General features: G+C 45.1%; 2 protein-coding genes across 2 annotated transcripts; one reads left to right on the top strand and one right to left on the bottom strand.

The window, feature by feature from the left end:
- Positions 1-556: 556 nt before the first annotated feature.
- LOC123055392 (DDB1- and CUL4-associated factor homolog 1) lies at positions 557-10,083 on the top strand. Its single transcript, XM_044479402.1, has 14 exons — positions 557-868; positions 1,683-1,773; positions 1,874-1,990; positions 2,117-2,295; positions 2,400-3,210; positions 3,324-3,421; positions 3,525-3,948; positions 4,055-4,654; positions 4,747-4,929; positions 5,043-5,516; positions 6,041-6,151; positions 6,522-6,637; positions 6,718-8,284; positions 9,012-10,083. Exons 1-14 carry the CDS (start codon positions 630-632, stop codon positions 9,708-9,710), a joined length of 5,709 nt encoding a protein of 1,902 aa, XP_044335337.1. The 5' UTR covers positions 557-629; the 3' UTR covers positions 9,711-10,083.
- Positions 10,084-25,156: 15,073 nt separating this feature from the next.
- Positions 25,157-27,601, bottom strand: LOC123050831 (F-box protein At5g18160). Its single transcript, XM_044473560.1, has 3 exons — positions 27,452-27,601; positions 26,836-27,035; positions 25,157-26,753 (listed from the first exon to the last, which is right to left on the bottom strand). The coding sequence occupies exon 3, from the start codon at positions 26,725-26,727 to the stop codon at positions 26,125-26,127; it is 603 nt and encodes a 200-aa protein (XP_044329495.1). The 5' UTR covers positions 26,728-26,753; positions 26,836-27,035; positions 27,452-27,601; the 3' UTR covers positions 25,157-26,124.
- Between the last annotated feature and the right edge of the window lie 265 nt (positions 27,602-27,866).

Here is a 27,866-nt window from a genome sequence, read left to right as displayed (position 1 = left end):
TTGGTTTGATTCCTCGACAGGCACCGATTTGCTTCTGGTGTAGGCACATGTTTTGCGTGGAATTTTTTTTCGTCAAAACATATCAACGTGGGATACAGTTTCGAAGATCTCGACGCTAGAAATCCATCGATAAAAATGATTCGTAATTTGGACCCATGGTTTAAGAAATAAAATATTTTAAATAAACGAATCTATGAAAAAAAACTAGCAGGTTGTACACATATATTGCGTTCCTTGTGGCAACCTGAGAAGAAAGGTGGGAGTGCGCGAACGTCTTGGACGCAGCAGCAAAGTCTCTGTGGAGGACGTTGCTGCTGGGCCTGCACGCGCCCGGCCCCGAGACTTCGGGCCTGCGCACAGCCGGCCCACGCAGCCCATGGCCCGCGGGCGATAAGAGAAGGGAAAACCTGGCCCTGGCCGCTAGAAAGTTGCGTGTCCGGCTCCCCCACCTGCGCCGAGCCGCGCCGCAACGCCACCTCGCCTTTCCCTCCCCCCCTTCCCTTCTTCCTCCTCCCTTTCTCTCTCGCCCGCCACCATTACCGCCGCCGCCCCCCCACGCAACCCTAACCCTACCCCGCGCCCCCGCCCACCGCCGGTACCCCGGCCGGTGCCCGAACCCGCCCGCGCCCATGGAGCCCGAGCAGCCGGCGGCCGACCCCGCCGCCGCCGAGCCGGAAGACGAGGAGGAGGAGGAGGAGGAGGAGGAGACGGAGGCGCCCGACGCGGAACAGGAGGCCGCGGAGGACGAGGAGGACGCGCTGCTCGACCGCGCGCAGGCCCTGATCTCCCGCGTCGTCGAGCAGGAGAGCAACCCCAACCCGCGCCTCATCCACACCCTCGCCACCATGTGCGAGGTCCAGGAGGCCAGGTACTCTCTCACCCATCCCCTTCCTGCCCTTCCGCCCGCCGCGGCGGGGAATTCGGCTCCGCCCCGCCGCGCCCCGCCTGTGTCGAATTGATCGATTGGTTGGTGTCTAGGGCTTCCCCTCCCCGCGTTCGCGACACGGCTTGTTTCTCTCGCGGGAGAGAGGCATCAGGTGTTCTTGGGCGCCTTCTCGCAAAGTCTTGATACTATTTTTTTTGTTCTGTTCATACGACATTTATGCCGTTTGCTTGCGGGCTAGGAAGCCGATGTAGTGAAGAAAGGCATAAAGATGGAGTGGCTATGCAAGTCAAGCCCAGCGAGTGGAGTGGATTGTAGTGGTTGATAAATAAAAACAAAAAAAATAATAGTACTGTCGTGTGCTTGCCAGTGTGTCATCATGCGTACAAAGCAGTTGGGGTTGACCCTGTATTTTTGTCTGATTTGATCTCGGCAAAATCAGTGATATGTTGTCGAGGTTTTCAGAACCCGGTGCAAGTTTAATCTCTCTGTCTTTTTTTATATAATCCACAGTAAGTACATATATGAAAGCACCTGTTTGATTGAGATTTGTAGGCTTGTAGCACATAGTGTTTGCCGAGTCACATTGCTCCTGAGACATTCCTTATAAATTCCTTTAGATGGTGCTCAGTTCGAATAACATTGATGAGCTAAGAAGCTGTATGAAATCTGCTATGTGGTTTACAGTATGGAGCCTCGTGCTTGATCGAGATGTATAGCTCATAATGTTTTTGGTGAATCACATTGCTCCTAATATTTCTCATTTCGCTCATCATAACCATGCCTATGTCCCCTGCAGGCACCTGCAGGAATGCGCTAGTGATCCGTCCTTCAATAACACAAACACAAGGGGCTCCCATACTATAGGCAAGCTGGCGAGTTTGATCAGGGTGCGTCTTCTGCTTCTTTTCTGCGTCCATCGGCCTAATAACCCGAGTCTTACCTGTTTATTGCTGAGATTAATCGTTGCTGCCTCGACTGTGTCTGCAGGAGAATGATGATTTCTACGACCTAGTGTTTTCTAAGTTCTTGTCAGATACATCGTACCCTTTGCCAGTACGCTGTGCTTCTGCTAGGCTGCTCCTAAGCATCCAGGATGCATTTTCGGTTAGCTTACTGCCCCTACCTCCCTCCCTTCATGCATGCACACTCTTTTGCATTGCGATCATACTTCAGTCTTCTTCTGTTTCCTACACTACATTCTATTAACTTGACGCGTGTTTGTGTCCTCAGCCTCAGTTTTCTCATCCTTTTGAAGATGCTACCCTAGAAAATATAAAATCCTGGATAAAGGAAGATGGTGAAGCATCGGATGAATGTGATTGGAAGCATCTAGGAAGTGGTAAAAAACCCACAGATACTGAGATGATGAGAACATATGCTATTGGGTTGCTCTCGATGGCGTTGTATGGGTACTGTCATGTCTTACCAATATGAGATCTTATAGCATTCTTCTTTTCTTCATCAGCCTTTCTGTTATCAGTAATCTGATTGTTGCACTTTGTTCTTTTGCCAGTGGTGGGCGTTTGGTAGAAGATGTCTTGAACATGGGAGTATCAGCCAAGCTCATGCGTTTTCTGCGAATACGAGTCTTTGGTGATGCCACATCTCCAGAGAAAGATGCCAATCTTCCACTAGATACCAAGCATCCTCGGGGTAGAGATGAGAATAGGGGCAAAGTACGATTGCTTCAAGACAGTTCTATACTGGACGGAACAAGGGCTGGAGATGGAATATCGACTGACCCAACTTTGGAAAAACAGTTTGATCGTGATGTTGGGATGAGGCAAGCACACGGAGAACAGGGGATGGATGACACTGGTTACCTGCTACGTGATGATGTTGATTCTACAATGGATCCTTTTGATGCAAAGTCAGTCGATGGGGAAAAGTATCCTGCAGGTGAAAGCCTGAGAGATGAACTCTTGAAGAGAAAGTTCAGCCGTACAGGATCTCGACTAAGAGGGAAAATCAAACCAGGTGAAGGCTTGCCTGAAAGTGAACGGACACCTTTATCGCCAACAGGATTGAGAATGGGAAGTCGGACTAGCAAAGAAAAGAATGCGGCTAAGGTCGAGGACCCAAAGAAAGCAATCGATTTGAACAATAGCTCTGCAGCCCCCGAGTCTGATATTCTTAGTATTTCTAAAGAAGAGTATGAGGACCGGTTCAGGGATTGCATTATCGGCTTGAAGGATATAACTGACATTGTCTTGAAGGCAGTGAGAGCTGCAGAAGCGGAAGCCAGATCAGCGAATGCTCCTGAGGAAGCTGTGAAAGCAGCAGGTGATGCTGCTGCTGAGCTTGTGAAATCTGCTGCTTTAGAGGTATGGAATAAGACATCTCTGCACCTCCCACAATAGGAATACTTATACTTGACACTGATTCATTTTCTGCTTCACTATATGTTAGTAACTTTTGAGACGCTGTGTTTTTGAAGGCTTGGAAGAGTGAAAATAGTGGCGATGCCGTTGTATTAGCCGCTGAGAAAGCTGCAGCTACTGTAGTCGATGCTGCCATGTCCACTAGCGTCTCAAGGTAATGGAAGAAACACATCCTCTCTGTGTGTGTCTGTTTGTGTTTGTGTCGTCTTATTTCATTATATTATTGTTCCTTTTCTGAGTTTTGTTTGGTATTGCAGAAGCTCTGACCAGGTTAATGAGGAGCATGTTGTTGAAGAAGCTGTGAAAATTAGTGAGGACCAGGATCTGGAAGATTTTGTTATCATTGACCAGGAGCAGCTCTTGCTACTTAGGGAAAAATATAGCATTTTGTGCTTGCAGTATCTTGGAGAGTACGTTGAAGCTTTGGGTCCTGTTCTTCATGAAAAAGGTGTTGATGTTTGCCTCGCATTGCTGCAACGGGGAATCAAAGACCAGGAGGGATGTGGCCACGTTTCACTACTTCATGAAATTCTTAGATTGATTTGTGCCCTGGCCGCACACCGGAAATTTGCTGCGCTATTTGTTGACCGGGGTGGTATTCAGAAGATCCTCTCTGTCCCTAAGATTACTCAGACATACACTGCTCTGTCTGCATGCTTGTTTACTTTCGGTTCTCTCCAGGTAAACATATAAACCTAAACTGGCTGGTCATGCATTCTGTTGATCTATCCATGGTTTCCCTTGACCGTTCATTTATCTTATTGCTAAGCATCCTCTGTTCTTGCAGTCTACCATGGAACGTGTTTGTGCGCTTTCACCTGACACACTCAACAATGTGGTTGAACTAGCGCTGCAACTCTTAGAATGCCCACAAGATGCAGCTAGAAAAAATGCAGCCATATTCTTTGCTGCTGCATTTGTGTTCAAAGCTGTTCTGGATTCATTTGATGCACAGGATGGGATGCAAAAACTTCTGAATATATTACAAGTTGCTGCATCCGTAAGGTCGGGTGGTAACTCTGGAGCATTAGGATCCTCCAATGCGAATCAAGGGAATGACCGATCGCCTGCTGAAATTCTGACTCAGTCAGAAAAGCAGGTCGCGTATCATTCATGTGTTGCACTACGTCAATATTTTAGAGCTCATCTCCTTCAGCTTGTTGATTCCATCCGGCCAAGCAAGAGCATCCGTAGTATTGCTCGGAATACTTCCAGTGCAAGAGCTGGTTACAAACCTTTTGACATCGGCAACGAGGCTATGGATGCTATTTTTCGTCAGGTCCAGCGGGACAGAAAGTTAGGACCTGCTCTCGTAAGAGCTCGCTGGCCCGTGATGGATAAATTCTTGGCCTCTAATGGTCATATTATCCTGCTAGAATTATGCCAGGTAAAAATATGGTATTGTTTTTCTTTTCTACTTCCTCTGAGAAATAGAATGTTTGCAGTTAAGCTGATTTGATTTACAACAATCTGTTTCAGAGTCTACCTGCTGATCGGTATCTTCATGACTTGGCTCAGTATGCATTTGGAGTTCTTCACATCATAACTCTTATGCCACACAGCCGCAAATTGATGGTGCATGCTACATTAACTAACAACCGTATTGGTATGGCTGTTATACTAGATATAGCAAACAGTGTTGTTGGCTATGTTGATCCTGAGGTGTGTTTTTCCTTCTCAAGCTATGCATTAACTAAGCTTTACAAATCCAACAGTATTTGCCTTGCTGAAATTCTTCCAAATAATGTATCCTTTTACCATCTTTTGTGCATTAGGTGATTTGTCCAGCATTGAATGTGCTTGTCAATCTTGTATGCCCCCCTCCATCGATCAGCAACAAGCCGTCCTCAGCTGTTAATCAGCAGCCTGCAGGAAGTTATTCAGAGAGCAGAGACAGGAATGCTGAAAAAAGCACTTCAGAAAGAAATGTTGCAGCGAACCAAAGTGAATCTCGGGAACGATATGGCGATGGCACACCTGTTGTGTCATCTGGAGTTGTTGGTGACAAGAGAATATCGCTAGGTGTAGGAGCTGGGGGTCCTGGTCTTGCTGCTCAATTGGAACAAGCTTATCGCCAAGCTCGAGAAGTAGTCAGAGCCAATAATGGTATAAAGATTCTTTTGCAGCTTCTTGGCACTCGGATGGTTACACATCCTTTGGCTATTGATCCTATTCGAGCCCTTGCCTGTCGTGTACTGCTTGGCTTGGCTAGAGACGATGCTATTGCACATATACTGACGAAGCTCCAGGTATCGTGGACATCAGATCAATGCACTTCTTTTCATGCTCTAGCTATGACCTGTAATGTAGAAACTTTATCTTACTATTGCATGACTACTATCTCAATAATGAGCAACTGCTAGTGACTACTCCCTCTGTTTCACATATAGGGGTCTATCCCTTCCCCCCTCTTGCCTTGTTTCGAAATGTAAGTCTACTACAGAATTAGTAGTGTAGTTAATGAGGTATTGCTGTCTTACAAAGGTTGAACACTACCTATTCAAACTAAATCATGGGATAGTTGGCTAAACATGTTCACCTTTCCCTTTCCCCCTCAATTTCTCTTCCTTTGTCTGTGTGAAAAATGCCATGAGATGAAAGGGAGTGAGTGGCAACCAAGCCTATTCTTTGTTCTGATAATAGGGCTGGCAAACTGCCCCTCTCTGATATCCTTCTTTTATCATCTCTTTACACGTCTCCTATTCCTGGGCAACTTTGTTTTTGCGGATGTGCCTCCTAGGTCAGTAACTTAATTATTAACATGTTATTTCAGGTAGGGAAGAAATTATCAGAACTTATTCGTGATACGAGTACCCAGTCATCTGGAGGTGATAATGCAAGATGGCTAAATGAACTGACCCAAGTGGCAATTGAGCTCATTGCGGTAAGGAACACATATTGTATTGTGTTACTTTGAGTTGCCCAAGATTTAATATTTGTTGAGTTTTTTGCTGGTATTTTGCTGTTCATCAAGTCAACGAACACACTGCTTGTTTTATCTGTTTGATATTCCTTGGTTACTATGGATATTGTATAATCAAGCATGCTTATTAAAGGTAAAAGTAGTGCTGATGTGGGAGTACAACTTGTGGTCCTTTGACGTTATCCAGTTATGCTTGCTTCCAGTGGGATGTTTTATGTGATAGACTTCCCTAATTTAAGATTTTAATGTGTGCCTAACATACTGTGTTTTGAATTTGCACAGCTGAAATGGGAAAGATGAGCTGAATGAATGTTTTTTTTTCTCCTGATAGGTCTTGACTAATTCTGGTAAAGAAACAACCTTAGCAACTGATGCTGCTGCTCCAGCGTTGAAGCGCATTGAGCGAGCTGGCATAGCAGCTGCTACTCCTGTCTCTTACCATTCCAGGTTTGACTTCGTGTGATATTTTCCTTTTTAATTACCTTTCCAGCTTCAGAATCCTACATTTGCTCTTCTTTTGTGTGTAGGGAACTGATGCAACTGATACATGAACATCTCGTTGGATCTGGTTTGGCTGCTACTGCTGCCATGTTGCAGAAGGAGGCTGACCTTGCACCTTTGCCATCAACTGCTGCAGTGCTACCTGTCCACCAGCCCGCTGCCCTGGAACCATCATCTGTTCAAGTTCAACAACAGTGGCCTTCTGGCCGTGTTCAGGGATTTCTGTCCGACAAAACAATGATTGCTGCAGATCAAGCTGGCCAACGATCAGATTCTGTTGTGCCTTCGTCTAAGAAGAAGGCACTGGTATTCTCATCCAGTTTCTCTAAACGAAATCAACCCTTTGTTTCGTTTTCTGGTAATAGAGCAAGCAATAGCCTGAAAAGTCCTGTACCTGCCGGAAATGTGGACGGTATGACTTGCTCTGCCTCTGCTGCCAATACTGGAGATGTGGAGACATCGCATAAAACACCAATGCCCTTGCCACTTAAGAGGAAGCTTGCGGATATGGAGTTTAGTTCTGCATCAGCAGCAAAGCGCCCTGCAATAATGGATCAAGCATCCCAATCTCCTGTGTTCCAAACTCCTGCTCCTACTCGCAGAGGCCTCTCTGTGGCAGTGGATTCTCCTACTGCAGCATTTCATCCAGGAAGGACAAACTTCAACAACATTTCCACTGAGAACTTTGAAGATTCTCAATGCACACCTGGAGTGGTAACAGGCACACCACATCTTGGTGTAAATGATCAACAACCAGGAACTTCGGAGCGCATGACGCTCGACTCATTGGTTGTACAATATTTGAAACATCAACACCGCCAATGTCCTGCTCCAATAACAACTTTGCCGCCAGTCTCTCTGCTGCACCCTCATGTTTGCCCCGAGCCTAGCCGCAGCATTAGTGCACCAGCAAATGTAACTGCTCGCATGGGAAGCCGTGAGATAAACAGGGAGTTTAGCGGGATCAAAGTGCCCCGCAGGGATCGCCAATTTATATACAGCAGGTTCAAGCCATGCCGTGTTTGCCGTGATGAGGCCTCGCTGTTGACTTGCATGACTTTTATTGGAGGTGCATCAAGGGTGGCGGCTGGGAACCATAGTGGTGAATTAAGAATATTTGACAGCAACCTTGCAAATCTCATAGAGACGCACACTTGTCACCAAAATCTTGTTACTATGGTGGATTCAACATCTATTGGTGGAACTGAGCTGATTCTCTCATCTAGCATAGATGAGGTTAAGCTCTTTGATGCTTTCTCACTGCATACGGGGCCTTTGCACACATTTGAGAACTGCAAAGCTGCCAGGTTTAACCATGCTGGGACTTTATTTGCCGGCCTTTCTACGGATGCAAATCACCGGGTGGTTCTATTGTATGATGTCCAGACGCATAATGTTGATATGCAGCTTCCTGATAACTCCAGCCTGCCAGGTTCAGGCCGGGGTGTACAACCCATTATACATTTCAGTCCTTCAGATGATATGTTGCTGTGGAACGGGGTCCTGTGGGATAGACGAAGTCCCACTCCTATCCATCAGTTTGACCAGTTCACAGACTATTGTGGCGGTGGCTTTCATCCAGCTGGAAACGAGGTAATCTTTTTCTTTGACTGCAGTAATTGATTATTCTTTCAATTTATATTCCTTCAAACTTGTATCAGGCATGCATTTTTGCCCTCACTAGGCCACCACTTTTCTTGCCATGACGTTTGTGTCAGTTTGCCGTTCTCAAACCACAACAGTCGTAGATGGAAATTAAGTTATTTTATTATGCTCACGAAGTTACATTTATGCATATATTTTGGATGCACTATTTGTGTTTCTGGGATTCTACACTAACAAGTTACAGCCGACACAAGTCCAATCAAGTGTGGTGTGAGATCTTCTGAGCAAACTTGTTGGCCTTTCCTTAAAACAATAAAATTTGCTGTTAAGTTCAACAACATGACCAGCTGAAGTCTATTCCAACTCAGCCACTGTGCCATTTATACTGCAAGAATGCCTAAGCATAGTAAGAGAAGCATGGTAGTCAGATATTTATCGCCTGTAGGTTTACATGCACTGAAAAGTGTAAAAAAATATGACATGGCTCGGGAACGACGCATAAGAGTACTTTCTTATAGTATTTGTGTCAAATAGGATGTTCAGCATTTGATTGCTTATTCAGAAGTGTATGACCGTACTTGTTTTGATGGAATACTGCTGTGAATAAATTTGGTTTCCTGAATGTCACTGTAAAATCTTCCTTTACTCTGTTGTTTAGGGGGGAATTCGTGTCTACTGCACACATCTTCTCATCTCTGTCCACATTGTTTTGCAGGTGATTCTAAATTCAGAGGTGTGGGATCTGAGAAAGTTTAAGCTTCTGAGGAGTGTCCCATCCCTGGACCAGACAGTAATCAAATTCAATGGAAGTGGTGATGTTATCTATGCTATCCTCAGGCGTAACCTTGAGGATGTAACATCATCCATCCAAACCCGGAGGGTCAGACATCCCCTGTTCCCTGCATTCCGCACGATCGATGCTGTCACTTACGCAGACATTGCAACTGTCCAAATAGACCGTGGCGTCCTCGACCTTGCCACTGAGCCCAATGATTCCCTTCTCGGAGTTGTTGCCATGGACGATCCTGACGAGATGTTCTCCTCTGCTCGCATATTCGAAGTTGGCAGGAAACGACCAACTGATGATGACTCGGACCCGGAGGATGGAGGGGACACGGAGGATGAGGATGATGACGACGACGACTCGGACGTGGATGTCCTCCTCGGGACCGATTTAGGGCTTGGGGACACGGATTCTGAGGATGATCCAAGTAACAGCAGCGGTGATGATGGCGGTGACGATGAAGACGAGGAGGATATGGACAGTGGGGATGAAAACGATGACGACGATGAGGAAGGTGACTTTGATGTGGGAGGGGGCTTGCTGGAGATGATGGGTGGCGGGGATGGTGATGAGAGTGGTGACATGATTGAGTCCTTCAGCAGCGGTGAGGATGAAGGGTGGCTCATGTGAGAGCAGATGATGATTCTCTTTTCTTTCTACGCATGGTCGCATCGCGGTGGCGAGGGCGTCGTGTGGGGATTCAGGAGGCGAAGGAGGCAAGGCAAGGCTAGGAGCTGGACGAGAAACGGCGTCTTTGGGTCACCGACAGGGCGCAAACAACAAATGCAAATCTGTATGCTCAGATTACAGTTGTAAATTATTGCCTTGTTGGGAGAAAGTTTACGTTACGTGGGTTGGGAGTAGTAGCTGTTGTTACCTGTGAGAGCGCAACGCAAGTCTGAGGCATTAGGTGTTGTATGTAAAAGCAAGCTGGTAATTTTTCGCTGTTTCTCATCAGTTGAAAATTTTGGAAATATCATGTGTTGATGCTGTGCTGTCTGAAGAGTTCTGTTCCTTTTTACTGTTTACTTGGGTTGTTTCATTTCATGGCAATTGTTCTGAGACGCTTTTTATAATTGCTGCACACCAAGTGACTTCAAAAGCTCTTGACCCAGAGCCAGAGCCATACTTGATTTTTATATGGTGTTTGTTACTAGGAGCATTATTATCTACATGTATGTATGTACCAGAGCCAGAGCCATACTTGATTTTTATACGGTCATCAGTCCAGTGGGCTGCTGCCACCCAAATCCTTTCTTTACAATCTCTCTACCTTCAAACAACACAGAAAGGGATTCAAAATATCTATTAAAAACTGTAGAAAGGAATGTCGGTACAACCCAACAAGTAAATAAATGTACTGAAAGCTGATACATGCACACACAAACACAATGCTTTAGTTTAAAAGAAAGAAAAGCGAGACACTTTGCACAAGCATCAGGTTCTTCGCAGCTGACGAAGACCTGAAAGCGGGTGAACAGAACACTCAACAATTTTTTGAAGACAAACATTCTTTTTGAAATGCATGAACATTTTTCAAATTTGTGAACATATTTTGAATCAACAAACAATTTTTGAAGCGGTGAAATTTTTTGCATTTTTTGGAACATTTTTGAATTTTGTGAATATCTTTTTACCGTTCATGAATATTTTTTAAATTCATGAACATTTGTTCAAATTCACAAACATTTTTTTGAATCCACGAACAATTTATGATTTCCCAAACAGTTTTCAGAATCATGAACAATTTTTTAATTCAGAAACATTTTAAAATATCTTGATTTTTTTAGAATTCAAATTATTTTGAAATTTGGAACTTTTTTAGTCCCTAATTATTTTAAAATCATATCTGAAAATAGAGAAAGGATTTTTTAAAGAAAGTATGAAAAAACCAAAAATAAAACCACACACAGAAAAATAAAAATAAAAGCCAAAGCGAAAAAATGGAACAAAAATCCCCAAAAGAAAACATATCTACCGAATGGGCCGGCCCATTTGGTTGCGGCATGAGAGAAGCCTCGCTTGGAAAATAGGGTTGGCCAGTCCTAGCGACCCAATGGGTCGAGGCCTGATCCGCGCTACAATGTACGCCCCGGATTGGAGTAAGTTATCGGCTGCCTTCACTAAGGGCATGTACAATGGTTGATAAGATAGTCTTATCTTAAGTCTTGCATGTAAGTTAGAGATGACAAAAAAACATGTCTACACTAGGTCATCTCTTAGCTTTCTCTTAAATAAGAGAAGACAAGCCTTTTCTTATGATTTCTCTCTCCTCCCCCTCGTTATTTATCCTACAGGATACCGGAGGAATACCTTCTGTGCTATCAAACGTCACAACGTAACTGGGTGATTATAAAGATGCTCTACAGGTATCCCCGAAGGTGTTTGTTGGGTTGGCATAGATCAAGATTAGGATTTGTCACTCCGAGTATCGGAGAGGTATCTCTGGGCCCTCTCGGTAATGCACATCATAAGAAGCCTTGCAAGCAATGTGACTAATGAGTTAGTTGCGGGATGATGTATTACGAAACGAGTAAAGAGACTTTTCGGTAACGAGATTGAACTAGGTATGAAGATACCGACGATCGAATCTTGGGCAAGTAACATACCGATGACATAGGGAATAACGTATGTTGTCATTACGGTACGACCGATAAAGATCTTCGTAGAATATGTAGGAACCAACATGAGCATCCAGGTTCCGCTATTGGTTATTGACTGGAGAGGTGTCTCAGTCATGTCTACATAGTTCTCGAACCCGTAGGGCCCGCACGCTTAACGTTCGATAACGATTTTGTATTATATGAGTTATGTGATTTGGTGACCGAATGTTGTTCAGAGTCCCGGATGAGATGACGGACATGGCGAGGAGTCTCGAAATGGTCGAGAGGTAAAGATTGATATATATAGGACGATGGTATTGGGACACCAGAAGTGTTCCGCAGGGTACCAGGTACATATCGGGTCACCGGAAGGGGTTCCGGGCAACCCCGACAAAGATATGGGCCTTATTGGGCCAAGAGAGGGACAGACCAGCCCACAAGGGGCTGGTGCGCCCCCATATAGGCCGAATTAGGAGGAGAATGAAAGGAGGGAAGGGAGAAGGAAAGGGGAGGATTCGGCCTCCCCCTTTCCTTCCCTCCCCCTCTCTTTCCTCCCCCCTCCGATACTTATGGAAGGAGGGAGGCCGACTTGGAGGAGGCACCCAAGTAGGATCCCTCCTACTTGGGGTGCCCCTTGCTGCTCCCCTCCCTCTCCCACCTATATATATGTGGGCGGGGGGCACCGCTAGAACACACAACATTGATTCCTAGCCGTGTGCGGCGCCCCCCCTCCACAGTTAACGCCTCCGGTCATATATTTGTAGTGCTTAGGCGAAGCCCTGCGCGGATCACTTTGAAGGAAATATGCCCTAGAGGCAATAATAAAGTTGTTGTTTATATTTCCTTATATCATGATAAATGTTTATTATTCATGCTAGAATTGTATTAACCGAAAACTTAGTACATGTGTGAATACATAGACAAACAGAGTGTCACTAGTATGCCTCTACTTGACTAGCTCGTTAATCAAAGATGGTTAAGTTTCCTAGCCATAGACATGAGTTGTCAATTGATGATCGGGATCACATCATTAGAGAATGATGTGATTGACAAGACCCATCTGTTAGCTTAGCACTATGATCGTTTAGTTTGTTGCTATTGCTTTCTTCATGACTTATACATGTTCCTATGACTATGAGATTATGCAACTCCCGAATACCGGAGGAACACTTAGTGTGCTATCAAACGTCACAATGTAACTGGGTGATTATAAAGATGCTCTATAGGTGTCTCCGATGGTGTTTGTTGAATTGGCATAGATCGAGATTAGGATTTATCACTCCGATTGTCGGAGAGGTATCTCTGGGCCCTCTCGGTAATGCACATCACTATAAGCCTTGCAAGCAATGTGACTAATGAGTTAGTTGCTGGATGATGCATTACGGAACGAGTAAAGAGACTTGCCGGTAACGAGATTGAACTAGGTATGATGATACCGATGATCGAATCTCGGGCAAGTAACATATCAATGACAAAGGGAACAACCTATGTTGTTATACGGTTTGACCGATAAACATCTTCATAAAATATGTGGGAGCCAATATGAGCATCCAGGTTCCGCTATTGGTTATTGATCGGAGATGAGTCTCGGTCATGTCTACATAGTTCTCGAACCCGTAGGGTCCGCACGCTTAACTCAATGACGATCGGTATTATGAGTGTATGTGTTTTGATCTACCGAAGGTAGTTCGGAGTCCCGGATGTGATCACGGACATGACAAGGAGTCTCGAAATGGTCGAGACATAAAGATTGTTATAATGGAAGACTATATTCGGGCATCGGAATAGTTCCGAGGTGTATCGGGTATTTTCCGGAGTACCGAGGGGTTACCGGAACCCCTCAGTGGGTTATTGGGCCTCATGGGCCTAGTAGTGGAAGAGAGGAGGCAGCAGCCAGGGAGGCGCGCGCCCCCCAAGCCCAAACCGAATTGGACTAGGGGTTGGGGGGCGGCCCCCCTTTCCTTTCTCTCCTCCTCCTCTTTCCCCCTTCTCCTAGTAGGAATAGGAAGGGGGGGGGGAATCCTACTTGGAGTAGGACTCCCCCCCTTGGGAGCGCCTCTTCCTGGCCGGCCTCCTCCTCCCTCCCTCCTTTATATACGTGGGAGTGGGGCACCCCAAAGACACACTCAAGATTTGTCTTAGCTGTGTGCCCCCCTCCACAGTTACACACCTCGGTCATATCATCGTAGTGCATAGGCGAAGCCCTGCGCCGGTAACTTCATCATCACCGTCACCACGCCGTCGTGCTGACGGAACTCTCCCTCGGCCTCAACTGGATCAAGAGTACGAGGGACGTCATCAAGCTGAACGTGTGCTGAACACGGAGGTGCCGTACGTTCTGTGCTAGGATCGGTCGGATCGTGAAGACGTACGACTACATCAACCGCGTTGATAAACGCTTCCGCTTTCGGTCTACGAGTGTACGTGGACACACTCTCCCCGCTAGTTGCTCTGCTTCTCCTAGATAGATCTTGCGTGATCGTAGGAATGTTTTGAAATACTACGTTCCCAACAATGGCATCCGAGCCAGGTCTATGCGTAGATGTTATATGCACGAGTAGAACACAAAGAGTTGTGGGCGATAATAGTCATACTGCTTACCAGCATGTCAAATTTGATTCGGCGGTATTGTTGGATGAAGCGGTCCAGACCGACATTACATGACCGCGTTCATGAGACTGGTTCTACCGCCGTGCTTCGCACACAGGTGGCTAGTGGGTGTCTGTTTCCCCAACTTTAGTTGAATCGAGTGTGAGTACGCCCGGTCCTTGTTGAAGGTTAAAACAACACACTTGACGAAAAATTGTTGTTGTATTGATGCGTAGGTAAGAACGGTTCTTGCTAAGCCCGTAGCAGCCACGTAAAACTTGCAACAACAAAGTAGAGGACGTCTAACTTGTTTTTGCAGGTCATGTTGTGATGTGATATGGTCAAGATGTGATGAGATATAAATTGTTGTATGAGATGATCATGTTTTGTTAAAGTTATTAGCAACTGGCAGGAGCCTTATGGTTGTCGCTTTATTGCATAAGATGCAAGTGCCATATAGTTGCTTTACTTTATCGCTATGCGATAGCAATAGTTGCAAAAGCAATAGTCGGCGAGACGACCATGTGACGACACGTTGATAAAGATCAATATGATGGAGATCATGGTTTCATGCCGGTGATGATGGAGATCATAATGGTACTTTGGAGATGGAGATCAAAGGCACAAGATGATGATGGCCATATCATGTCACATATTTTGATTGCATGTGATGTTTATCCTTTATGCATCTTATTTTGCTTAGTACGACAGTAGCATTATGAGATTTCTAAAATTTCAAGGTAGAAGTGTTCTCCCTGAGTATGCACCGTTGCGACAGTTCTTCGTGCTGAGACACCACGTGATGATCGGGTGTGATAAGCTCTACGTTCACATAAAACGGGTGCAAGCCAGTTTTTCACACGCAGAATACTCGGTTTAAACTTGTCGAGCCTAGCATATGCAGATATGGCCTCGGAACACTAGAGACCGAAAGGTCGAACGTGAATCATATAGTAGATATGCAGAATACTCGGTTTAAACTTGTCGAGCCTAGCATATGCAGATATGGCCTCGGAACACTAGAGACCGAAAGGTCGAACGTGAATCATATAGTAGATATGAATATATGATAAACATAGTGATGTTCACCATTGAAAACTACTCCATCTCACGTGATGATCGGACATGGTTTAGTTGATATGGATCACGTGGTCATTAGATGACTCGAGGGATGTCTATGTAAGTGGGAGTTCTTAAGTAATATGATTAATTGAACTTTAATTTATCATGAACTTAGTCCTGATAGTATTGCATAACTATGTTGTAGATCAATAGCTCGCGATGTAGCTCCCCGTTTATTTTTGATATGTTCCTAGAGAAAAATAAGTTGAAAGATGATAGTAGCAATGATGCGGACTTGGTCCGTGATGTGAGGATTATCCTCATTGCCGCACAGAAGAATTATGTCCTTGATGCACCGCTAGGTGATAGACCTATTGCAGGAGCAGATGCAGACTTATGAATGTTTGACAAGCTCGGTAGGTAAGAACGGTTCTTGCTCAGCCCGTAGCAGCCACGTAAAACTTGCAACAACAAAGTAGAGGACGTCTAACTTGTTTTTGCATAAGATGTGATGAGATATAAATTGTTGTATAAGATGATCATCTTTTGTTAAAGTTATCGGCAACTTGCAGAAGCCTTATGGTTGTCTCTTTGTTGCATACGATGCAAGAACCATATAATTGCTTTACTTTATCGCTATGCGATAGCAATAGTTGCAAAAGCAATAGTTGGCGAGACGACCATGTGACGACACGTTGATAGAGATCAAGATGATGGAGATCATGGTGTCATGCCGGTGACGATGGAGATCATGATAGTACTTTGGGGATGGAGATCAAAGGCACAAGATGATGATGGCCATATCATGTCACATATTTTGATTGCATGCGATGTTTATCTTTTATGCATCTTATTTTGCTTAGTACGACGGTAGCATTATGAGATGATCCCTCACTAAAATTTCAAGGTATAAGTGTTGTCCCTGAGTATGCACCGTTGCGACAGTTCTTCGTGCTGAGACACCACGTGATGATCGGGTGTGATAAGCTCTACGTTCACATACAACGGGTGCAAGTCAGTTTTGCACAAGCAGAATACTTAGGTTAAACTTGACGAGCCTAGCATATGCAGATATGGCCTCGGAACACTGAGACCGAAAGGTCGAGCGTGAATCATATAATAGATATGATCAACATAGTGATGTTCACCATGAAAAACTACTCCATCTCACATGATGATCAGACATGGTTTAGTTGATATGGATCACGTGATCACTTAGATGATTAGAGGGATGTCTATCTAAGTGGGAGTTCTTAAGTAATATGATTAATTAAACTTTAATTTATGATGAACTTAGTCCTGATAGTATTTGCATAACTATGTTGTAGATCAATAGCTCGCGATGTAGCTCCCCGTTTATTTTTGATATGTTCCTAGAGAAAAATAAGTTGAAAGATGTTAGTAGCAATGATGCGGACTAGCTCCGTGATCTGAGGATTATCCTCAATGTTGCACAGAAGTATTATGTCCTTGATGCACCACTAGGTGACAGAACTGTTGCAGGAGCAGATGCAGACGTTATGAACGTTTCACAAGCTCGGTATGATGACTACTTGATAGTTCAGTGCACCATGCTTTACGGCTTAGAACCGGGACTTCAAAAATGTTTTGAACGACATGGAGCATATGAGATGTTCCGAGAGTTGAAATTGGTATTTCAGACTCATGCCCGTGTTAATAGGTATGAGACCTCTGACAAAATACTTTGCCTACAAGATGGAGGAGAATAGCTCACCTACTGAGCATGTGCTCAGAATGTCTGAGCACTACAATCACTTGAATCAAGTGGGAGTTAATCTTCCAGATAAGATAGTGATTGACAGAATTCTCTAGTCACTATCACCAAGTTACTAGAACTTCGTGATGAACTATAATATGCAAGGGATAACGGAAACAATTCCCAAGCTCTTCGCGATGCTAAAATCGGCGAAGGTAGAAATCAAGAAAAAGCATCAAGTGTTGATGGTTAACAAAACCACTAGTTTCAAGAAAAGAGCAAAGGTAAAGAAAGGGAACTTCAAGAAGAATGGCAAGCAAGTTGCCACTCCCATGAAGAAGCCCAAAGCTAGACCCAAGCCTGAAACTGAGTGCTTCTAACTGCAAAGGAAATGATCAATGGAAGTGGAACTGCCTTAGATACTTGGCAGATAAGAAGGATGTCAAAGTGAACAAAGGTATATTTGATATACATGTTATTGATGTGTATTTTACTAGTGTTTATAAGCAACCCCTCGGTATTTGATACTGGTTCAGTTGCTAAGAGTAGTAACTCGAAACGGGAGTTGCAAAATAAACAGAGACTAGTTGAGGGCGAGGTGACGATGTGTGTTGGAAATGATTCCAAGGTTGATAAGATCACCATCGCATACTCACTTTACCTTCGGGATTAGTGTTGAACCTAAAATAAATGTTATTTGGTGTTTGTGTTGAGCAGGAATATGATTGGATCATGTTTATTGCAATACGGTTATCCATTTAAGTTAAAGAATAATTGTTGTTCTATTTACATGAATAAAACCTTCTATGGTCATACACTCGATATAAATGGTTTATTGAATCTCGATCGTAGTGATACACATATTCATAAATATTGAAGCCAAAAGATGCAAAGTTAATAATGAGTGCAACTTATTTGTGGCACTGCCGTTTAGGTCATATTGGTGTAAAGCGCATGAAGAAACTCCATGCTGATGGGCTTTTGGAATCACTTGATTATGAATCACTTGATGCTTGTGAACCATGCCTCATGGGAAAGATGACTAAGACTCCGTTCTCCGGAACAATGGAGCAAGCAACTGACTTATCGGAAATAATACATACTGATGTATACGGTCCGATGAGTGTTGAGGCTCACGGAGGGTATCGTTATTTTCTGACCTTCACAGATGATTTGAGCAGATATGGGTGCATCTACTTGATGAAACATAAGTCTGAAACATTTGAAAAGTTCAAAGAATTTCAGAGTGAAGTGGAAAATCATCGTAACAAGAAAATAAAGTTTCTACGATCTGATCGTGGAGACAAATATTTGAGTTACGAGTTTGGTCTTCATTTGAAACAATGTGGAATAGTTTCGCAACTCACGCCACCTGGAACACCACAGCGTAATGGTGTGTCCGAACGTTATAACTGTACTTTATTAGATATGGTGCGATCTATGATGTCTCTTACCGATTTATCACTATCGTTTTGGGGTTATGCATTAGAGACAGCTCCATTCACGTTAAATAGGGCACCATCTAAATCCGTTGAGACGACACCATATGAACTGTGGTTTGGCAAGAAACCTAAGCTGTCGTTTCTTAAAGTTTGGGGCTGCGATGCTTATGTGAAAAAGCTTCAACCTGATAAGCTCAAACCCAAATCGGAGAAATGCGTATTCATAGGATACCCAAAGGAGACTCTTGGGTACACCTTCTATCATAGATCCGAAAGCAAGATATTCGTTGCTTAGAATGGATCCTTTCTAGAGAAGGAGTTTCTCTCGAAAGAAGTGAGTGGGAGGAAAATAGAACTTGATGAGGTAATTGTACCTTCTCTGGAGTTGGAAAGTAGTTCATCGCAGAAATCAGTTCCGGCGATGCCTACACCAATTAGTGAGGAAGCTAATGATGATGATCATGAAACTTCAGATCAAGTTACTACCGAACCTCGTAGGTCAACCAGAGTAAGGTCCACATCAGAGTGGTACGGCAATCCTGTTCTGGAGGTCATGTTACTTGACCATGACGAACCTACGAACTATGAGGAAGCGATGATGAGCCCAGATTCCGCAAAATGGCTTGAGGCCATGAAATCTGAGATAGCATCCATGTATGAGAACAAAGTATGGACTTTGCTGGTTGACTTGCCCGATGATCGGCAAGCCATAGAGAATAAAATGGATCTTCAAAAGGAAGACGGACGCTGATAGTAGTGTTACTATCTACAAAGCTTGAATTGTCGCAAAAATGTTTTCGACAAGTTCAAGGTGTTGACTACGATGAGATTTTCTCCCTTGTATCTATGCTTAAAAGTCTGTCCGAATCATGTTAGCAATTGCCGCATTTTATGAAATTTGGCAAATGGATGTCAAACCTGCATTCCTTAATGCATTTCTTAAAGAAGAGTTGTATATGATGCAACCAGAAGTTTTTGTCGATCCTAAAGGTGCTAACAAAATGAGCAAGCTCCAGCGATCCATCTATGGACTGGTGCAGGCATCTCGGAGTTGGAATATACACTTTGATGAGTTGATCAAAGTATATAGTTTTATACGGACTTGTGGTGAAGCCTGTATTTACAAGAAAGTGAGTGGGAGCACTACAACTTTTCTGATAAGTATATGTGAATGACATATTGTTGATCGGAAATAATGTAAAATTTTCTGGAAAGCATAAAGGAGTATTTGAAAGGAGTTTTTCAAAGAAAGACCTCGGTGAAGCTGCTTACATATTGAGCATCAAGATCTATAGAGATAGATCAAGATGCTTGATAAGTTTTTTGAATGAGTACATACCTTGACAAGATTTTGAAGTAGTTCAAAATGGAACAGTCAAAGAAGGAGTTCTTACCTGTGTTGCAAGGTGTGAAGTTGAGTAAGACTCAAAGCCCGACCACGGCAGAAGATAGAGAGAGAATGAAAGTCATTCCCTATGCCTTAGCCAGAGGTTCTATAAGGTATGCCATGCTGTGTACCAGACCTATTGTATACCCTGCCCTGAGTTTGGCAAGGGAGTACAATAGTGATCTAGGAGTAGATCACTAGACATTGGTCAAAATTATCCTTAGAGGACTAAGGAAATATTTCTCGGTTATGGAGGTGATAAAGAGTTCGTCGTAAAGAGTTACGTCGATGCAAGCTTTGACACCGATCTGGATGACTCCGAGTCTCGATCTGGATACATATTGAAAGTGGGAGCATTTAGCTAGAGTAGCTCCGTGCAGAGCATTGTAGACATAGAAATTTGCAAAATACATATGGATCTGAATGTGGCAGACCCGTTGACTAAACTTCTCTCACAAGCAAAACATGATCACACCTTAGTACTCTTTGGGTGTTAATCACATAGCGATGTGAACTAGATTATTGACTCTAGTAAACCCTTTGGGTATTGGTCACATGGCGTTGTGAACTATAGAGTGTTAAATCACATGACGATGTGAACTATTGGTGTTAAATCACATGGCGATGTGAACTAGATTATTGACTCTAGTGCAAGTGGGAGACTGAAGGAAATATACCCTAGAGGCAATACTAAAGTTGTTATTTATATTTCCTTATATCATGATAAATGTTTATTATTCATGCTAGAATTGTATTAACCAGAAACTTAGTACATGTGTGAATACATAGACAAACAGAGTGTCACTAGTATGCCTGTAGTTGACTAGCTCGTTAATCAAAGATGGTTAAGTTTCCTAGCCATAGACATGAGTTGTCATTTGATGAAAGGGATCACATCATTAGAGAATGATGTGATTGACAAGACCCATCCGTTAGCTTAGCACTATAATCGTTTAGTTTGTTGCTATTGCTTTCTTCATGACTTATACATGTTCCTATGACTATGAGATTATGCAACTCCCGAATACCGGAGGAACACTTAGTGTGCTATTAAACGTCACAACGTAACTGGGTGATTATAAAGATGCTCTACAGGTGTCTCCGATGGTGTTTGTTGAGTTGGCCTAGATCGAGATTAGGATTTGTCACTCCGATTGTCGGAGAGGTATCTCTGGGCCCTCTCGGTAATGCACATCACTATAAGCCTTGCAAGCAGTGTGACTAATGAGTTAGTTGCGGGATGTTGCATTACAGAACGAGTAAAGAGACTTGCCGGTAACGAGATTGAACTAGGTATGATGTACCGACGATCGAATCTCGGGCAAGTAACATACCGATGACAAAGGGAATAACGTATGTTGTTATGCGGTTTGACGGATAAAGATCTTCGTAAAATATGTGGGAGCCAATATGAGCATCCAGGTTCCACTATTGGTTATTGACCGGAGATGAGTCTCGGTCATGTCTACATAGTTCTCGAACCCATAGGGTCCACACGCTTAACGTTCGATGACGATCGGTATTATGAGTGTATGTGTTTTGATGTACCGAAGGTAGTTTGGAGTCTTGGATGAGATCACAGACATGACGAGGAGTCTCGAAATGGTCGAGACATAAACATTGATATATTGAAAGACTATATTCGGACACCGGAATAGTTCCGAGGTGTATCGGGTATTTTTCGGAGTACCGGGTGGTTACCGGAACCCCCCGTGGGGTTATTGGGCCTCATGGGCCTAGTAGTGGAAGAGAGGAGGCAGCAGCCAGGGAGGCGCGCGCCCCCCAAGCCCAAACCGAATTGGACTAGGGGTTGGGGGGCGCCCCCCTTTCCTTTCTCTCCTCCTCCTCTTTCCCCCTTCTCCTAGTAGGAATAGGAAGGGGGGCGGGGGCGAATCCTACTTGGAGTAGGACTCCCCCGCCTTGGGCGCGCCTCCTCCTGGCCGGCCTCCTCCTCCCTCCCTCCTTTATATACGTGGGAGGGGGGCACCCCAAAGACACACTCAAGATTTGTCTTAGCCGTGTGCGGTGCCCCCCTCCACAGTTACACACCTCGGTCATATCGTCGTAGTGCTTAGGCGAAGCCCTGCGCCGGTAACTTCATCATCACCGTCACCACGCCGTCGTGCTGACGGAACTCTCCCTCGGCCTCAACTGGATCAAGAGTACGAGGGACGTCATTAAGCTGAACGTGTGCTAAACACGGAGGTGCCGTACGTTCGGTGCTAGGATCGGTCGGATCGTGAAGACGTACGACTACATCAACCGCGTTGATAAACGCTTCCACTTTACGTGGACACACTCTCCCCGCTCGTTGCTATGCTTCTCCTAGATAGATCTTGCGTGATCGTATGAATTTTTTGAAATACTACGTTCCCAACACACTTCACCATCATTGTCACCACGCCGTCGTGTTGACGGAACTCTCTCTCGACACTTTGCTGGATCAAGAGTTGGAGGGACGTCATCGAGCTGAACGTGTGCAGAACTCGGAGGTGCAGTACGTTCGGTGCTTGATCGGTCGGAACGAGAAGAAGTTTGACTACATCAACCGCGTTGTCAAACGCTTCCGCTTTCGGTCTACGAGGGTACGTGGACACACTCTCCCCCTCTCGTTGCTATGCATCTCCTAGATAGATCTTGCGTGAGTGTATAATTTTTTTGAAATTGCATTCTATGTTTCCCAACACAAGGTTGTAAGATGAACTTCTCTCTCAAAGTCCAATGATGCAAAAATCTTTTTCTCTTGCATAAGTAACAGTAGCAAAACCAAATATTGAATCATGACGTGCCATGAGAGAAAGCATGACTTGGTTAGGAGCACCTAAGAAGGACCAGGATGTGCCCGCCCACAGGTTGAAACCGTGAACCTTAATTTTGGGAGAGAATTCCTTATTTAACATTATTCTAAAATTTGTTTCCTTATTTGACACGGAAAAACTTTTCCTGGCTTATCTAACACCGAGTCTAAATGACACCTGAAAAGACCTATTTGTCCCTCATGTATGGGATCAAAATCTCTGCTATCAAAGGGCAGTACGTAGGTTGTTTCGTTCATTCATGAGCATCTTGTCGCCGAGAACTCAGTTGCGGGGAATGTATAGCTGACCAACCGTGGATCTGCGACGCTTTCTCTCCAGGCCCTTCTCAAATTTGTCCACGAGATGCAACAACATTAGGTTGTCGACATCGTCGTGCAAGATCATCTCTTCTATGTTTGAATCATCCGACAAAGACGATGACGAAGACAAACTCCAATCCATCTAAAAAGATGCCCGACCATGAATTTCTCGCGGTCAACATTGAATTAAAATATTCGGCAAGCATTGAACATACCTTCTGCCGAAGCAAAGTCGGGCGCCCCTTTCTTCTCTTCGTCAGCCGAAGCAAAGCCGGCCGCCCCTTTCTTCTTCCCCTCTGGCCAAAACCCCTTCTTCCGTTGCACGCGGCTGTCCCTCGAGCGATTTCAAGGCTCACCGGTGCCGGAAACAACCAGATCCGCCGGCTACAAGCCCGCGCGCCAAGCTCCGGGGTGGATCCATGGCGCCGGTGATGGCCACTAGCCTGCGGACACAAATGGGCACCCCTGGTCACCAAATTTGGTGGAATTTATGTGGCGTGGGGTGGTGGATCTAATGGACAGCGCGGGGCAGCATGGGGCACCAAGAACTGGCTGGGAGATGCGGCGGTGGCGGCGGGGAGTGAAGCGGGAACGGAAGCGGGCGGAAATGGCCTTCACGCCAAGGAAAAAGGATCCGGCAAAATAGTGGTGAATCCTGTAGGTATGGCGGAAACGACACGAAGTATGCAGGATCACGCAAAAAAAAATTTGGGACGACCGATTTTGCGGCATCTATTCGGGCTGGAAAAATCGCCCACATCCCGTAAACCGGCGGTTTTTATTCCGGATGGCCCGGTTTATGGGATATGCTAGAGATGCTCTTAGACCGCTCGTATGTGGGGGTGAATATTTGGGATATGCTAGAGATGCTACGAAACTGAAATTTTGAAGGATAATAAATTTCAAAAAAGTTTGTGGATGTTCAAAGGTAACTGTGTACAACCTTTGAAATATTAAACTCTAAACATGAATAGTGTCACAAGAAGACAAGAGACAATCCCTACATTTTGGTACCCTCTAGGTTGAGTTTTGTGGTACCTTTCAGGAAATGTAGCAAGGATGATGAGTCCCTGCCCAGCTAGCTAGTACCTCGCTATTCCTAGTTGATACTCTTCAGCAAGTTTTCACTTCGATTGTAAGATGAGATGTGCTAGGAAGGGAGAAATCCTATAAATTCTAACAAAAAATAAAATAAATCCAATTAGAAATTTAGTGGGCCTGGCGTAACCATCCTTGACAACAAGTCATTTGAAGTAACATCTGTATATAGCTAGGTGTTAGGAGTATTTAGCTATTATATGTACCAACCCCTCAGAAAAGAAAAGAAAAAACTATGTATGTACCAGAGCCATACTTGCTATAGACATGTCTGACCATACATGCTAGTAGTCCCTCCTTCAAGGTTTTGAGGAGGCCCATTCAGTCAAGCCCATCTGGTTAATACAATTTTTCCCAATCATGTTGTATACATGCACAAAGGTCTGGAGCAGTCTTAAACATTCAATCCAGTCGGCTGCTGGTTACTACAGTATGCCACCAAAATCTTTTTCTACAACCTCTCTAGAGTTTTCAACTTCAAACAACAGAAACAAGTGGATTGAAAATAACATACCTTAACCAGTTAGTAAAACTCTAGAAAGAAATGTCGCTACAACCGAACAAGTAAATAAATGTACAGAAAGCAAATGGTTGCTATTTGTTTCTGGAAAAAAGGTGGTCTCCTTTATTAAAACATCAAGCTCATACATGCACACACCAACATGATGATATACTGTAGTAACCAGCAGCCGACGAAGGAAAAAAAAATCTCTTTAGCTTCATGGCGAGACACTTTATACAAGTACCAGGTTCTTCGCCGCCGATGAAGAGGTGGACTCCGAAATGATGTCTCTACGGCCACCACCTCAACTGTTAAAGTGCCTAAGCTCAGCATTCTTATCTTAAATCGGCAAAACTGACACCATATGTAAGAAAGATGAACCAAAAACAAAGCGCGTATTTATCTTGCTCCAGGACTGCACACCTTCAAGTCGACCGTTTCTACGCAAAACAAAAAGCAGCAAGCAAATTAAACTCCAGCCAATACTCCCACCACATGACCAAAGGTTCTTTCTTCCATCATAGCTTGCAGCACCAAGGTAACAATCAGATGCAAATTTGTGCTAATTGACTGCCATAATACACACAGTTACATATGCAATCATGGCCCCGATGAAAACATGGTGACACAAGCAGCAGGATCAACCGAGTGCTACAAGCAACAAGTAATACTCAAGAGTTTGCATTCTGAACAACCAGCCTTGCAAGGAGAGATCCAGACTAACCATAACATTTCCGCAACTAAAAATGCAGTAACTAACATCTAAGGAAATGCTAGAGTGCGACTCTGTCAGCCAAAAGCAATAACTGAAAAAAAAGACAAGCTCTGGGCCCAATGGCAAAGAAAGCCAGGGAAGGAGTCTTTGAACCTTCAGAGACACCCCGTGGAGAACGGAAGTCTCCTCTTCTGCTTGCATCTCAAGGGACGGAATTGGAATAATGCTCTCTTGGAAGCGGCGGGGAGTAAGCGACATACAGTATTGACTCTCTCCAATCTTCACCAAACCTAAGACCTTGCCATCAGTGCCGCAACGCAACACATGCTTACTGTTAAACATGATCAGCAGCTCACGCTCGTTAAGCGCAACCATATCATTGAACCATCGCACTTTTGAATGAAGTGGTGTTTTCTTTTTCCTTTTGCAAGAGGTCAGCTAAAGTTGCCGTGATGCGTCGACCGTTGCCAGGTCAATCCGGTGCTTGAAATCCCAGATTCCAGCCTTGTAGTCCTGCATCACCCAAATATCCAAAGCGGTGAAACTCAAACAACCATCTGCATCACCCTCGATTGAGCTGCCCCAGAAACCAAGTGTCCCATTCATATCGAACAAGCTCCTATTAGGGTACAGCTGGTCAGGACTGCACATCCACCGGAATAGCTCCGCTTCTGTGTCGAACACAACAATGTCTCCGCTGCCTCCAGTAATGTCGGCGACACCGCAAACAGAAAAAGGACACCAGTGCAGGCTGCCACGGTGGTGAACTGCTGGTGGACAATGGTTCAAATAGCGCAACACGCTCATTAACTTATGTTTCATGGAAGGTGACGAGACTGTTGGCATTCTGACTGACGTGCCTCCGCTCATCGGATCCCACTGCGAGGATGTATAAGCTGGGTCTGACCACCGAGAGACGACGGAATACGGCCCAGAGCACCCTGTATTCTCCAGTTGGCTGGTGCCGATAGAAACCAATTATGTCTCTCCACCCAGCGTTCCTAGCTCGAGGGTCCGGTAGGAGAGCACGCTTGTCGATGACCGGGTTGTAGATGTAGTATTCATTTCCCTCTATGAGGATGAGGAAGCCATCACAGGCGACTGAGAGCCGAGGTTTTTTGCGGTAGTGCTTGAAACCCGGGATGAAGGGCCAGAGCTGTTGACTGGAGGCGCCGGCGCCAGGGCCTTGGAAGACGACGAAACTGGCAGGCCGCCCGCGCCCGTCGATGATGGGGAGCGATGGCTGGCGGTGGTGGTGTTCGAGCATAAATTCGGGCGTGGAGGTGGCACTGCACCATGACGTACTGACAGCACGGCACTGGCCGACATCCTTGGGCGGCAATCGGATGAGTATCCTGTCAATGATTTCCTCAGGGAGGTCCTCGAGCAGGGTCGCTCCTCTCCTGTCCGGCATGGTGCTCTGCTGTCGAGTCCGGTCAACTAAACAAAGCAGCAAGCTGTCCTTATTGATTTGCTTCGGCGACCAGCTTAAACGAAGGAAAACAAGTAGAAAAGCACATACATGTCCCTGGGAGGCGAACGCACAGAGCAGCAGGTTCCAGCGACGACGGTGAGAATTGCGGCTGTGGACAGGAACACAGGAACCCGGTTGAGTGCCAAGGGGGAGTAAGGTGACGTGCTTGTCCGAAATCAGGCCAAGAGGAGAGAGCTCGGACAGGAAGCCATTGCAGGAGGTTGAGCCAGAACCAAGGGCACTCCAGACTGCAACTTTTCACAAGAAGAGAATCAGCACAGAGCAAATTATAAGTAGAACAGAGTATTGAAGCAGAAACTGAACATTTACAAGAAGATCATTGCACAGAAGACCAGATTATACTAGAGCAGGTTAGACAAGAAGCAGATTATATGGAAGCAAGAATTGAATAGTTACAGAGCAGACTATACAAGAAGCAACAAGAACAAACACTACAGGGAAGAACCGAACGAACCACAAACAACATTTAACACATTATTAGGAGGGTTCAATTCGGTAGCAGCATCTGATAGGAACTCAGGCCATTTCATAACAGTACTCTCGTCTCGCCCACAAGATGCTAAAACATCTGCTGGGTCAATGCGTCGAACGGTTGGCGTGCGCCAGAGAAGATGCATGAGCACGATGAGGTGGCAGCGTTCACCTGCCCCTGCGAAGCTCGGGGAGAGGTGGACGGGTGGCGCAGGAGGATGGCAGGACAGCCGAGGGCGCGTCGGGGATAAGGGCGCGCGCAGTCGGGACAAAGCTCCTGTGGAGTGCGCAGGCTGTGCTGTGCGGAGAAGGCGACGGAGGCAGCACGCCCTACGCGGCGGCCCGCGCCATGTCGAGCATGGTGCGGAGAGAAGAGGCCACGCGAGGGTGCCGAAGCGGCGGCCGCCGGAGTCGAGGGTGGCGGAGGTGAGGACGGGCACGGGAACGGCAAAGCCCAGAGGAGCTCCTGTTGCGCGCTGTGGCTAGGCCGGCCAATCTTCCTGGCTCCTGAGAAACAGAGCCCAAGAAGAACTTCACTACTCTAGTCGACTTTGTTACATCATTCTAAAAAACCCCAACTTTTCCAT

The sequence above is a fragment of the Triticum aestivum genome, chromosome 2D (assembly GCF_018294505.1).
Source record: "Triticum aestivum cultivar Chinese Spring chromosome 2D, IWGSC CS RefSeq v2.1, whole genome shotgun sequence".
NCBI lineage: Eukaryota > Viridiplantae > Streptophyta > Magnoliopsida > Poales > Poaceae > Triticum > Triticum aestivum.
Note: the sequence above shows the minus strand (reverse complement) of the source record. Positions and strands in the feature narration are given on the sequence as shown.